General features: G+C 47.6%; 4 protein-coding genes across 4 annotated transcripts; 1 reads left to right on the top strand and 3 right to left on the bottom strand.

Annotated features, from left to right (window-relative positions):
- Positions 1-217: 217 nt before the first annotated feature.
- FIESC28_09854 (uncharacterized protein) lies at positions 218-2,255 on the bottom strand (the record flags this gene model as incomplete). The annotated part of the gene is made up of 9 exons (XM_031163989.1): positions 218-383; positions 436-596; positions 684-768; positions 829-1,193; positions 1,241-1,316; positions 1,366-1,431; positions 1,480-1,750; positions 1,797-1,931; positions 1,976-2,255. The coding sequence occupies 9 exons, from the start codon at positions 2,253-2,255 to the stop codon at positions 218-220; spliced, it is 1,605 nt and encodes a 534-aa protein (XP_031011974.1).
- A 1,757-nt stretch (positions 2,256-4,012) lies between these two features.
- Positions 4,013-6,701, bottom strand: FIESC28_09855 (uncharacterized protein; the record flags this gene model as incomplete). The annotated part of the gene is made up of 9 exons (XM_031163990.1): positions 4,013-4,345; positions 4,392-4,537; positions 4,587-4,688; positions 4,739-4,902; positions 4,951-5,105; positions 5,152-5,989; positions 6,037-6,296; positions 6,349-6,377; positions 6,425-6,701. The coding sequence occupies 9 exons, from the start codon at positions 6,699-6,701 to the stop codon at positions 4,013-4,015; spliced, it is 2,304 nt and encodes a 767-aa protein (XP_031011975.1).
- A 1,556-nt stretch (positions 6,702-8,257) lies between these two features.
- On the top strand, positions 8,258-9,614 carry FIESC28_09856 (uncharacterized protein; the record flags this gene model as incomplete). The annotated part of the gene is made up of 3 exons (XM_031163991.1): positions 8,258-8,582; positions 8,638-8,835; positions 8,884-9,614. The coding sequence occupies 3 exons, from the start codon at positions 8,258-8,260 to the stop codon at positions 9,612-9,614; spliced, it is 1,254 nt and encodes a 417-aa protein (XP_031011976.1).
- A 2,534-nt stretch (positions 9,615-12,148) lies between these two features.
- FIESC28_09857 (uncharacterized protein) lies at positions 12,149-12,762 on the bottom strand (the record flags this gene model as incomplete). The annotated part of the gene is made up of 4 exons (XM_031163992.1): positions 12,149-12,262; positions 12,321-12,385; positions 12,436-12,558; positions 12,606-12,762. 4 exons carry the CDS (start codon positions 12,760-12,762, stop codon positions 12,149-12,151), a joined length of 459 nt encoding a protein of 152 aa, XP_031011977.1.
- Between the last annotated feature and the right edge of the window lie 1,783 nt (positions 12,763-14,545).

Genomic DNA, 14,545 nt, shown 5'->3' on the forward strand with positions numbered 1-14,545 from the left:
ATGTTTGAATTCATCTCGAGGCTTGTCGTGTAAATTCTTATGGATAACTTGGGTCAAATGTGTTATTTCTAAAGAACGTAATATTTCTACCCAAATGAGAGACTACAGAAAATATCCAACCCTGGAGTTCCCATTGCTCAGCCACTACCTTGGGGGCATCATTCTTCTCTTGAATCTCAATCTTCTCCCACGAAGCATAAATTCAGTCATTTCCTATCTATCGAACGGTGACCCGGACACCCTTAGAGTCCAGCCGAGGAAGCGGCATCAGATAGTCGTGAATAGCATCCACGTCAGACCTGTCCGACTCAAAAAGCTCAAACTTGGGACCGGTTGGTCCGAACAATGCCGCAAGGACAAAGTGAAGATCGGCAAGAGCCAAACTGTGCACGGATTAGCATTCATTCGCATACTAAAAATGGTGGTGAGACATACCTGGAGCCGGGGCAGCGTCGCGAACCTCGAGAGAAAGGGACGAAACTGCGCTTCATGGCAGGTGTAACCTCACCAAGCCAGCGCTCAGGTTTATACTCCATTGGCTCAGGGAAAGCATTGGGATCAGTGTGCAGATAATAAGCGTTCATGCCAACGGGAGTCTGTAGTTGGAAAAAGCATTAGCACGTGAGCTTATCAATCGTGAGGCTGAACTTGTTGGTTCGCCCCCATTTGAATGTGTCACTTACGCCAGGAGGGATCACCCATTCTTTGAACTGCAGAGCTTGATCGGGCGAGGTGCGAGGAAGACGTCGCATGGATCCATACGCCATTCTGAAAGAGGAAGTGTCAGCACGCTAAGCAGGGGTAACCCTGTCTGTGGGGTGGGCATACCTCAAGCTCTCCTGGATAACAGCTCCCAGATAAGGAAGTTTCTCAAGTTCAGTTAAAGAAGGCTTCTTCTTGGGATACTCAGCCATGATGTCTTTAAGCTCATCACGGAGACGCTGACCCTTCTCGGGCATGCTGAGCATCCAGAAGCAAGTCATGGTAGCCGTGCGCGCAGTAGTGGTTGTACCACCGCCTAGAAGAACCATCGCTTCCTTCTGGAGTCTTTCAGTGCTGAGATCTTCAGGTGCAAGACCGCTCTCGTGAACGAGGAAGCGGAAGAGAGTGGGCTTGCCACCGACGATAGCGACACCCTTGCGATCATTGTCAAATTTCTCCTGCTTGGCTTGCTCAATTTGACGACCAGCTTGCTGTAGATGGTTAGCGCCTGGAGGAATGGAGATGAAAGAACACTTACGATTCGGAAATTTTGGAAGTGGGCGGCTTCTGGGGCGAGCCAAATAATGAGACGCTCGGGGATGAACTTGAGTATGCTGTGAACGGCGGTTAGTGACTGTATGGATTGAAAGCGATTCAACTTACTGAACAAGCCATGGGATCATGCCCATAAGCGGTACCGACAGAGAAACATTTCGAAGCATCTCGAACCTGAAAATGGATCAGCACATCTCAAGAATATTCCCAGATGCTTCATACCACTCAGAAGAAAAGTCATCACTGTTTAGTAGCGACTCAGGCTTTTCGATGCAAATGTGCTGCATAACGTCGCCAGTGAAAGCCTCAAAGGCATAGTCAAGACGAGCGACGACACCAGTACCAGAAAGCTCATGAAACTTATTGAACAGCTTCTCAACTCGCTCATTGATGAGCTGTTCCAGCTTCAGCACACCGTTACGAGAGAAGTAAGGCTCAATTGGCTTTCTTCGCTTGCGGTGGAGGTCATGGTCTTGAGAGGCAAAGAAGGTATCTATCAAGTTAGAGGAGGTCTGAGGGTGTTGGGAGTAGGAACTCACCTTCGATACCAAGTCCACCACCGAAAGAGTGGCCGAAGGACTCGGTACGACGGACGTTGCCATTGACATAAACAGTGTCGTAAAAGTCTGGGTCATTGATGGACAGTTCATCAGGAGTAACGCGAACAATTGGACCTAACACATTAGCTTGACCAAAGAAAACTACAAATTCAACATACCGTAGACTTCGTGCATGCGCTGAATGACCTTGTAGTACTGTCCCTTCTTCCAAAAGTCATAGTATGACTCATAGAGATGAGTAGCAGCAGCGATCTTAGGCCCAGGGAACTTGGAAAGAGGAGAGATGTAGAGACGGTAGATGACAGTGCAAGTAAAGCGCAGAGCAACAAAGGCAAGACTGGCAAGAGCGAAGAGCTTCCAATCTGGAGTCTTGGGAAGATCTCGCTCGAACCAATCGTTGATGTTGATATTGAGACTGTCCATCTTGAGCCTCTCCATACTGTCTGCAAAGTAGAGTAACGGTTGAGTATGAGAAAGAAGTTAAATTGAGTTTGTCTTGAGGAATCTCAGGGTATAGGAAGGGCTCCTATGAAGCCTTTTGGTACGTCACCTTTGATCTTGGATACTATTACGAAAACATGTCAGCGGGATTACAGATTATCTGCCTCCATGATTTGCCGAGAAGGAACAGACGTAAAACGCCACCTCCTCTTTGTCGAATCCTCATTTCGTCATTGTTCCTACGCGCCCGTCCGTTGAAGTTTCTTGACACAAAGCTCACTCCATCAATCCTAGGACGGTGCGTACACAATCATCGTGACAGAAGGTTCAATGCCGGAGCGGAAGGTTTCTCTCACTTAGCGTAAGATGTGGATAACTGCCGGAGGGTTCCTGGAAGGATTCTACCCCTGGTTCGTCAACTACAGTACCTTGGCAGCACACCCTCAATTCGGAAGATTTTTCTGAAGGATGGTGTCCAAGATGCATCTTAACGGTGACACAAGAGTAAGCACGTGGGGGGACCTTGCGAAGTACATGCTCGTCAGAAAAGATTGGCCACATGATTACAAGGCGGGTTATGGGTGGAGAAACGACAATCCTTATCCCGGCAGGCGAAGTACATCCAGATCCTTTAGCGGAGACAGGAGTCGTATGTTATTTGGTCATGGGGGAGGGGTTGGGAAATAGACGACAAGTACATGGCTTTACGGGCCGTCTACTGGCAATGCCCAGTGCCGAGATTCCCATAATGACCATAAGCTAATACCAAGATCTTGGTGTGGATATTCCATCGCTCCATGACACCCTTTACGAACTACAAAAATAAGAGGCGGAGTTGGTTTGCTAAGCTGACCGCGTCCACGGACCGTGCCGTAGCAGGGGAAGTGGATGTCTAAGATAAGCTTGCAGTTTTGCGTCGACCTTCACACCCCCCTTGTCAGTATGCAAGGGCAACTAGACGATACCACTCTACCACTATAGGCAATTCGTATGATCTCCATTTCTCCAAGAAAGATCATGGCAATCCTTGATTTATGGATTACTTGCACCTTGACATCTTGCGTGACTGGGCCTCGTATAGAATCGAACCTTATTGGCTCGCGGCGAGAGACAGAAACTTTGACATGGCGACGGGTCAAAGAACTATCTGGCTGGACGCGCGTAGACTGATCAATCTGACATAAGAGTGCGGAGTTATTGAATGCCCGATCAATCGTTTCGTGCTCACCGTAGCGCCGCAGAGCCGGGAGTAACAAACGAATGCCATGAAAGATCGGAGCTATAGGTTAGGAGAATGAATCTTGCCTTCATCTGAAATAAGATTAATTATCTCCATCAGTAGATATCAAGCAAGATCAAATTGTAGGTTGATAATAAGTTTTCTATAGAATTCATAGCTCGTAGAGTAGATTTTATAGAGCAAAGCCTTGTTTTAGATGGGACTTGAAATTTATAACAAATCACACAATAATTGTAAGTGATACCATGGCGTGAAAGAACAAGAGGATGAAGGTTTCAATGTTTTATCCTTTGTTACTTTAACATAACCTTCTTGAATGAGATATGCAACTCAGAATGACACATGTAGATACAAAGCTTTTCATCCTAATAGCAGCATCATTTGTTTACAGCTGGACAGGTTATTGCTTCATCGCAGTAGAGCCTAGGAATTTCACACATAACCCGTGGAACACGTAGTAGTTGATTCTGAACATGATCCAATTTCAATTTCCCGTATATAATATGGCAACTGACTAATCTATGCGCAACATCTCAAGAATGAGTTCAAGCTGGCAATTCTCCTCGCCAAAGACTCCAGCTAATCTCTCCAACTCAGCCTCCATCTCACCATAAAGAGAATGCAAAACCTTCTCTGTACCCTCAATACCACCAGCCTCATCGATAAGACTCAGCGCTAGGACCTTCTGCTCAAAGGTAAGTCCTCCGTTCACGCAGCGCTGCATCAACAGACCGCGGAGTTGAGCAACGGCCTTGGGAGCTTTGTTCTGTTCGTTGAAGGCGATGATGAGCGGTAGAGAGAATTTTCCCTCGTCAAGGTCTTCGCAGAAGCCTTTTTGCTGGGTGTACTATGATTGTTAGTAGAGATTGGATGGTAATGGAAGGTAGACTTACGTCGGCGAGTTTGAGATTGGCGTAGTCATCGCGAATCTGAAAGTAGCGGCCAAAGAGCTGACAAAGACGGCTAAAGTCGACATCTTGCTCGGTTGTGGACTCGGCGGCCATAAGGCGTGTAAGGAGGCGGAATAGACCACCGGTTTCTACCAGAGTTAGCAAACTGACTGCAAAGTAATCGTGAACATCACTTACTTCCGTCTACCATTTGGAGGTACTCCTCCAAAGATGGACAAATCATGTTGGAAGTCCACTGAAGCTCGTAAGCCTGGCCAATGAAGAGTTGTCGAATCTCATCTGTGCAGTCGTTAGCTTCGGCAGTAAACCCTGGCTCAATGATGATTTACCAACGAAGATACCCAAAGCCTTGGGGCTCTGAAGCTTGCTGATCAGACTAACAGATTGGATATACTGGAAGGTAGCAGAATTGATGGTTTGAGCCTCGCCAAAGACGGCGTGCGCTGAAGGTTTGCCACGTCTTAACTGAGAGTGGTCCTCGATATCATCAAGCCTGAAAATCTCAGTAAGTAAAGATGATTCAGTAAGGTGGATGACTTACATGAGTGATGAGCCATGGAGGCTCTCGGTGATGGACTTAATGGTGTTTGCTCTCTCGGCAGGGACCTTGAGCCAGAAGTTAAGAGCATCAATAGTCTTGTTTCTAACACCCTTTGAGGGAAGGGAGCAGAGATATCGGTATGGTTCCATGACAACCTGGATCTGATTAGCAATGTGCGAAACGCAGGCAGTATGAACTTACATCATCTTCCATGGGAGGCAGGTCTTGTAGCATGAGATCTGACAGAGTCTTCTTGTGACCATTGCCATGGTCCACCTTCTTGTGTGCCGTCCAATCAATGTCATCCGCTGAGGTAGCACGCTTAGTAGAGCCCTTCCTCTCAAAGGCGGGACGCTCCTCAGCATCAGAGTGCCCATTGACAACAGGCTTGGGAAGTCCGTTGGACTCGTGACCATTGACGTAGCCGTTGCCGTCAAACTCCCCAGTACCATTGACTAGAGGCCGAACAGCAAAGCTCTCCTTAGCAGGACTGTCAGGAGTAGGCAGCCTATGAATCTCAGGCCGAGTAGACTCCTGCATCGCCTCCTTAAAAGCCTGAATAGGGTCATACGTTGAAGAAAGCTCCTCCTTCTTCTGGTTGAGTCTGGCCTGCTGTCGCTCATTGTAGGGTGCATCCATGTGGTATCTTCGGCACTGAGTGCTCCAGATAGCGTTTCCACTGACACCAAACAGCATGTGGTACAGATAGTCCTTGAGATCTTGAGAAACATCGGTTCGCTCACGTGTCTCCTTCGTGATCTGGAGACACTTTGCTACTTCGGTCTTGTTTCGTGCTCTACAGAGGCGCTCGGCCTCTTCGATAGAACAGTTGTGTTCCCTCATCAAGACAACAAGAGCATTGACAAAGTCGCCAGGCTTACCGGACTTCTCTGCCGCTTCTGCCTCCTTACCGTATGACCAGATGTCATTTGTCAGAGTGACTGACATGATGGCTGGGAGAGCAAGTTTGTGGCAGAGCTCAACCTCATGCTCGGGTATAGTGATGGCACAACCAAAGATGATGAGAGCATGCCAGAACCTGTTGCTTGTTAGTAAATATTAACTTGGGTGAGCTGGATGACTTACATGTAGCCGACATCTGTAGATCTATAGTGGAGATAGTCATCGAGCGACTTGAAGTTTGTGTCGTGGGCGCATCCAGCACCTGTGTTGATGAAAGTGGCCCAAGCGTTCATGGCTGCTATGGCTCGCTCACGATCAATGGCAGCCATCTGTTTGAAGATCCAAGCTTGAAGATGACGCTTTCCAGAAGCACGACTCTCGATGTCGCCTTCTCGAACACCCTGTTGAAGGGCATCAAGGAACTCATCATTCTCAGCAGCAACCTGTGCATAGTTAGACTAGCTATTAACTAAGAAGAAAGGGTCTCAGACTTACCGTTTCAGCTGACTCAACATCAGTGATATCTGTCTGAGTCAGTAACGAAAAGCATCCAAGATCACTACCAACTCACCATCGTGAAGGAAAGCAAACTCATTGGCATAAGACACAATCTCTAACCTCTCAGGCAGACACTCAGGTAGCGTAAGACAGATAAAGTTGTGTCTAGGACCTAAAGCACCTCGAAAGGGCAACTTTGGACCAACATGCTTCTCCCAGTCGTACTGGGCTTTGAAGATGGCAACTTCATCCAGGTCTGCACCCTTGTGCATACGTACTGGAACACCATCACACAGACCGTCAGTGTCGTAATCTGTAGGCTCAAATGAGTAGCGGTATGTAAAGTCCATGGTGCTGGGGTAAACAAATTGAAGTGGATAGTATGAAGATGAGTATTTCCGCTTCTTGTCGTACGTTTTTGCTGCTTTTATGTCTTTGACCTTGTGTCTTCTCTTTGCCTTCTCACGTATCCCGTAATACAAGTCGTTCTTACGCCCAGAGATCTGATACTAAGCATTCCGTCAGAGGGTGTAAGTCCATGGGCGTGAGAAAAGCTAACAGGGGTCTAACCGCCAGCAAGGATTGTCATCCTCAACCCCACGCTGCAGGCAGGTCAGTATCCACCAGGATGACAATGTAACAAGGCCAAGCTTTCTTTATCTTGGCCAGGGAAAACTGTCATTTTGAGGTGGTGGTGCCGTGTCGATAGAGAGGTATATCTTCCGCGGGGACAGCCGTAAGGATTCTGCATCTCAGAGGCGCTGGATCCATGTCAAGATAGGACACATGCCCCGGTGGAGAAGTTAACTAAAGAACAGGGCAACATTCGCCGCTTATGATCGGCGACCTTGCGGGAAATTCGCCCTATGGGGAATATCGTGAAATACCGAAACCTTGTGTCTGATCCTTCCGTACCACCTAGTCCACCTCCACTAACCATACCCTAAAATATCCAATCGCCATTGCCATGTCTTAGCACCACCTCTGACTCGAGAGTCCATCATGTTTCTCATTCCTGCTTGTGGGACTTCAGTTGATCTGCGGATGGATGGATGTCACCCCAACGGTCAAGTCAATCCCCTTCCCTGACAGCCGTAAGTCCTTCCTTTCCTTGTGGCAAGGCTCATCAGGCTTGTGGTTCAGTGGTTCTGTCCTGAAACCTGGCCCAATTATCTCATAATCCTACCGATTTTCAGTGGACAGAGATAATCTTGGCCAAATACTGGGCCCCTGATGGTTATCTAAAGGCCGACATCCACTTTTCGAAGGATTGATCTGCAAAGGAATAGAATCGGCCCATACAGACATATTGGTTTCTCAACTGGGCTAGAAGGGCCTTGGGATCTTTCTATCATGACGTGAAAAGGCCCTTTCATCTTCATGGAAGGATTCTGATACAAAAGCCAGCCCCTTGCACAACCTACGTAACTAAAGACTCCTTTTTGGCGATTGCTTCTCCAGTTGAGGGAAAATTTGAATCCCTCGTTACAATGCTACCCACCGTACATGTGCATCGGTTAGCCTTACGACTTTCGGTTCCGGCAACTCGTGTGTTGTCCGGATAGGCAACGCTCAGATCCTTCATATCGCTCTATTCCCAGCTTCTGATACAGGGTTTCGGCGGATGTCCGCCGCTGGAGACTGAAACTGTTGAAGGATTCGATCGCTTTGACTCAGGTTGGCTGACACTAGTTAGAGTCCTGTGGTGCCCGCTTAGAATAGGAAGAAGGCAGGGGTAGTGAAATTGACGACGTCAACAGAGCACCATGACGGTCTTTCCGTAAATGCCGATAGTTTAAGGGATGCCTTTGATCGAACAAGACACTTAAAATAGCCTGTGGGACACTCGTGATAGCTTCACCGATACCTCTCGTTTGTTAGCCTTATCATATTGCGCCCATCCACAATGGCAGACAATATCAAACCATACAAAATCAATGTTCCAGAATCGGAAATTCAGCTTTTGAAAAACAAACTCGAAAGTGCGAGGTTCCCCGCAGAAGACGAAGTCTCTGATGACTGGACCTACGGCGCAGGTCTTAGCGACGTGAAGCGTCTTGCTGCGTACTGGAAAGATGGATTCGACTGGCGGGCCCAAGAAGCCAAGTTGAACCAATATCCTCAGTTCACAACCAACGTTGCTGTGGATGGATTTGGGGATCTTGAGATTCACTTCTTGCATCAGAGGAGTAGCAAAGCTGATAGTATTCCTCTGCTCTTTTTCCATGGTTGTGAGTAGATTATCAGCGGCTTTGTAGCTGAACGTGAAGCTTACATCTGATATAGGGCCTGGGAGCTTTGCAGAGGTTTTCAAGTTGCTTCCTCTGTTGACTGAACCCAAAGATGGACCTTCGTTCCATGTTATTGCACCATCCCTGCCAAATCATTGCTTCTCTGATGGTGTATCGAAGCGTGGCTTTGGCATCCCGCGATATGGCGAGACCATGCACAAGCTCATGTTGAAATTGGGGTATGATAAATATGGTAAGCTAGCAATTCCTTTTCAAAAACACAAAACTAATTATTTCCAAGTCACACAAGGAGGCGATTGGGGTTATATAATCACGCGAATGATCGGAGCTCAGTATCCCGAACACTGTCTAGCCTCTCACATGAACATGATCCCAGCGGTCAGCCCTCCCAACCCCTTGAAAACGCCCTGGCAATTCCTCCGCTTCTGGCTCTTCCCCTTCACAGCACAAGAGAAAAAGGGTATTGAGCAAATGAAGAACTTCTTTAACGAAGGCCTTGCCTATAATTTGATCATGAGCACCAAGCCATCCACTATCGGTTTTGGCCTGGCCGACTCTCCAGTGGCCCTGCTAGCCTGGATTTACGAGAAGCTGCATGACTGGACTGATGACTACAAATGGACCGACGATGAAATTCTCACGTGGGTTTCGCTGTACCAGTTCTCCAAAGCGGGTCCAGCAGCTAGTGCGAGGATCTACTACGAGAGCCGGCATGCGGACCAGGAGTTGACGAAGAAGGTCAATGACTGGATTCCTGGTGTTCAGCTGGGTCTTTCATACTTTCCCAAGGATATTGTGTTTGTTCCCAAGACTTGGGGAAGGACACTGGGTCCTGTTGTATTTGAAAAGATTCACACTAGTGGTGGACATTTTGCGTCCATTGAGAGGCCCGAAGAACTTGTTGAGGACGTGAGAGAGACGTTTGGGAGGTCTGTTAGCCCGCAGGTATTGGAGAAGCTGAAGGAAAGTGGCGCTGTTCATAGAGGACCGGCAGCAGAGGACAAAAGCTAAGATATTCGTTAGTTACTCTGGCATTATGACTGGGATATAGATATGAAGATGAATTAAAATGAAACGAATTGATGTTCATGGGTGAAGTGGGAGTTTATACACAGAATCCCGATATTCTGTACTTGGACTTATTGTAATTTAATATTGGTCTGGAAATCAACCTGACTTGTCAAAATCACGGAGTTTGTACTAAACATGTAGAATATCAAATGCTTCATGTCTTTCACGAATATTGCCAACGATGTTCCTACAAATCGAGCCATGTTTACCCTCAATCATTGCAGACTTGCCGTTGAAAAGCTTGATAACAATACTACGACCAGTCTACTTAAGCAGTACATTTTAGTGCTCAACAACCGTTATCGTTGTTCTTAATAAACTACCCTGGAGGTTTTCAGATGGTGGGACCTGTGTTTACTCCGTAGGTTCGAGTCATCCCCCACACAAGTTACGGCATCCATGCAAGCAATGCTACGGCGCCGTGTCACTGCAAAGTACAGGCCAAGGGGCTATCCGTTCTCAAACATACGATTTGTTAACTGTACACCTCAAAGTTGCGTGGTATCGTGAGAAGCCGGTAGTACAGCAAGAGTGGGCATGCCAGAGGTACTGCCACGGGTTGTCACCAGTGAGGGACACGCTTTACACTCGACCTCAGCCTTCTCCGTCAATTCAAAGTCTTACACAGCATGACACTGGCTGGAGAAGTTTCCGTCACTTTCTCCTCACTCCTTCAAGCCTCGTAGCCTCCATCTCCAGCCGTACGGAAAGGCATAACGCACTCAAGGGCAAAACGGTACATCGGACATGTTCTCAGTCCGACAGTCCGACTTGTGGACTCATTTTCTCACCGGTGTCGGTCCACCGCCCCCGGATCCAGGATCCAGGATCTGATAACAGTGCTCTGCAGTATTGATCAGACCATTCTGGACCCTTGGACCGGGCATTTGGGACAGTGTTTTGGCTAGAATCAATTACCCCGGCATTTGCCAAGTGGGCTTTGAGACCAGTAGATGTGATATACGATAGTCACTCCGGGGAAATAGTTCAATTGAACGAATCGCGAATCATTCCGGCAGCCCACCTGCAAGTGGCAATCCAAGGCTCGTGTTTTCTCCATCCTTTCTTATTCGCAAGTAAACGAAGAGACTATCATATGCGTGCCTGGGACTATTGGACTGGACTATTGAGTCTATCAATCACCCCATTGGTGGGCTTTGCAGTAGTCAAACTTTGTATCACTTGCCACCCAACAAACAAACAAACAAAACAAACGGGAAATCCGGCAATTATGTCAAAGAAAAAACTCTCTTGCCTTTTTTTTATGCAGAGAACATTCCGGACTGTCGGCTCCGAAGTGTGAGGCGTGAGAGCTTCAGTTGGCAGCCGGCCACGTTTCTCGACTTATGCATACCTGCCGCGTTATGCACAAATCACTTGAGTTTTTCAGTAGCGGTGGAGTTAACAGACCGCTAAAAACAACCAACAAAGCCTTGGAATAAAGAAGGTGGTTGAAATGATCAGCTTCTTACGGAATGTGAATATGTGGTAGAGATCCTCTTGTGTTTGCGGGGTTTCCCCTCACTGAGCTATCCCTCAAACATCACAGAAGATCCTCAACAGGAAATCACCGTTCACAAGTCGTCTGCCGCTAGTGACTAAATTTAGACAGGTGGCTATTGGATTTAAAGCTGACAGGGGTCAGTCTCTCGTTGTTCCCGCCACAGTAGCCTCAATCCAATCTGAGACCAGAAAATCAGCCTGTTCAGGTACTAGTTTCAGCCTTTTTTATGATCACGGGTCTGAGAGCCGTGAAATCGGGTGAGGTGGCTGCCAAGAACCGAGAGTCGTGAAGTTCTAGCTGGAGACCAGACTTCGCTCAGGTTCGCCAAACCATTGACTGTGATAGTCAGGTATCCGCAAAACGGTATGATGATTACAGCAAGTCAGGTCTACGCGTAGCGATTGACAGAGAGCTAGTTGACGATCTCCAGCTTCCATGTTGATACCAGCCACACTAGGCTAAGATTCGCGTGCGATGCTAGCCTCTTGGCTCACAACGGATGGAGAAGACCGCTAAGGATGCACGGTTCAGGTGAGGCTCTAGCTAGTTAGTTGATACTGACAACACTGACTGCAGATCTGGAAAGCTGAAGGCAATGTTGGGGATCGCAGGGCGGATCTCCTATCCCAATTCGGATAGCTATGACAGCTGGTAAGAATTGGCAGTCCCTAGCCCACCCAACTCCATCAGCTCACATCATGTTGCGGAGCCCTTCAACAACGTCTGCCAGAGTCCAGAGACCTCACCACTTTGCACTGGGACCAACACGTTATTGTCGAAGTCAACTGGAATTATGGAACGACTGATGGTATGATGTGGTAAGGAGGGACTTGCTGTCCTTCAAGTTGAGCAGGTACGTTACTAGCATATACATATTTACCACCCCATCTCCAATTTAAATCCATACATAAGGATTGTGAAAAGAAATCAGCACAGGCACAGTGTTCCAAAGGTTAAGCTCTGTCTAACTCTAAGCCTTGTAGGACTTGCCCTTACCACCACCCTTGCCCTTTCCGCCCTTGTAGATGTTGATATTGATAGTGACAGGCGCGTTAAAGTCAATCTCACCGATGCACATTTGGAACTAGAGAGGTCGTAAGAAACCATGAGAACGGATGGGCGATGAGAGATTTCGAACTTACGCCGTTGTTGTTGTTGCAGCAAATGATCTTTGCGTTACAAACCTCAGAGTTTGAGCATGTTTGAGCTAAAATGTGTTAAGATAGTCGTGAAAGAAGTATAAAATGAGATACTTACTGCCAGAGCCGTCAGTAGTGCAGCAGAACTGCGTTCCAGAGGAACAGGCGGTGGTTTGCTGGTTCTCTGGGGGATCTGAAGAAGCGCAGTCGCTGCCTCCCTTGCCACCCTTCTTGGCCCCTTCTGACCTGTTAGAATGGAAGATTTTGAGATTCTCTAGATCACCTTACTCTTTAGTGTTGGCAACTTGGGCCAGGGAAGATCTCCGAGAGCAGGAGCTCTGGGCGCAAGATCGCGAGTCTCAACTTCGGCAGCTGATTCAACGACGGGAGTCGCGATAGCGCCTTGGAGCATGGCGATGCTGAGGAAAAGAGTGGAAAGTTGCATGATGAAGATGTGTAAAGATTGCTAGTCTAAGACGAGTGGGTAGCTGAATAGAGGAGTGTTGTTCTCCAAAGACAGAAAGAGAGTGTGAGCGGAGCGAGGCAAGAGAAGCTAAACCGATGGTGATGGTTGTGAATGAGTCGGGTAGAGCGAGACATAGGCCGATATTTGTGTAGACCGACTTTGGACCCTGCATTGGAGCGTTACATGAGGCTTAAGGCTGAGGTGATAATTTGGATCTATTGGAAAGCCTCGAGCTGGGTATGACTGAGTATGACGGAAGTGAGACAGGGGTCTCTGTCTGTGCTTAAGTTTGTTGGAGTCGAGCCCCTTCGTATAGAGTGAGGTCAAAGCGCTTGCAGCAATAGTGCAATATTGAAGCCATCGGGAACTAACTAACGGTCTTTGGGAAGCTACAGAGCATTCAACCATCCAACTTTGAATTTTGGAACTTCGGTAAGTTGTTTGTCTGGTAGAATTGTAGCTAATTGCCCTTTTTGACTACTATATGCGCTTGCTGTGGCTGTCTAACTTCATATGATTCTCACATCGTTTCTCCCTACCCTTGTCGGTTATTTCAGCTCTGACTTGACTCGATCTAGTCTCCGGTCTTTCCCCACATCAGAGACTTGTTTGTTTGTTGGTACCAACGGCTTTCTTGGCTTTGGCCTAGAGCATGAGTTGGCCCACAAGGGTCATCAAATCCGGGGATAACGGGCGAAGACCCCTGCTTTTCCAGGGTCTATGGAGAGCTAGCTGTAGTTGTACGATGGAAGGAACAAACGATGGATCTGTCTTCGTGCCTCTATTGTGTAAGTCTCATTCATTGAGGATTCTGTCAAGAATGATATTATGTTCAAGACTCTTCACGGTAGCTGTCATGTAAAGATATCTCTCCAGGCAAGTCTTAACTCCTGCTTTCCATATCCCTGAGAGAGGCAGAAAATTTTTAGTTTCTCATGCCCCTGCATCCCTGCATGTAAACTCAGCCCGAAACGCCGCGGAGTCAGACTGTCTCACTGAGCTCCCCACTTCACCATGCATGCCCAACACACATGTAGTCATTGCTTCACTTCTTCACGCTCATCTCGTCTCGACTATGCAGTCCAGACCGGCATTACCGTGTCTCCGAAAGGCGCTCAACCATGAAGGTAAGCTTAAGGTTAGAGTCTAGGCATGTCTCCAGTATCGGCCAACCGATAGGCCGCTTTCTTCCCTGTGTCCAGCCCAACCTCTCTGTCTTACTTCTGAAACTTTCGGACTATCGGCCTGTTGACCCAACTGTATGGGTCCAGCCCATCGGACTATCGTCTCAGACCAGGTCTGGATTCAGCCTCAAGTTATGCTCCTCCAACTATCTCACGATTTCTACTAAGATGTGGAGTTTTGAGGCTTCGATATGGGCTTACCTCTGCATCATATCGGCGTTCACGGTGTCATCGAGGCTCTAAGAGAGTTCGATAGCTTCATATTCAGCTGAGGAGATTCGACTCTGGCGTCGAAACCTCACGATGATGGGCTCTTTGAGGTTCCAGGATGTTCAGCTGTGAGGTTGGAGTCAGAGTCTAGAATTTAGCTTCATGCATTTGAGCTGTCTTGACAACTTCACTGGCAGTTTTATATGGACAGAAACGAATATATAAACCCATCCATCCTCCATCCTCACTCAACTTTCCTCATCACTCACTCTCAACTCACTCACTCAACAACATCCTCAGCTCTACTTTTCAATACTCTCTTTTCGAGACAAACAATTTTCCAAACCTTCAACATGAAGTTCTCCGCT

This window comes from Fusarium coffeatum (assembly GCF_003316985.1).
Source record: "Fusarium coffeatum strain FIESC_28 chromosome Unknown BRIP53273_contig_271, whole genome shotgun sequence".
Lineage (NCBI taxonomy): Eukaryota > Fungi > Ascomycota > Sordariomycetes > Hypocreales > Nectriaceae > Fusarium > Fusarium coffeatum.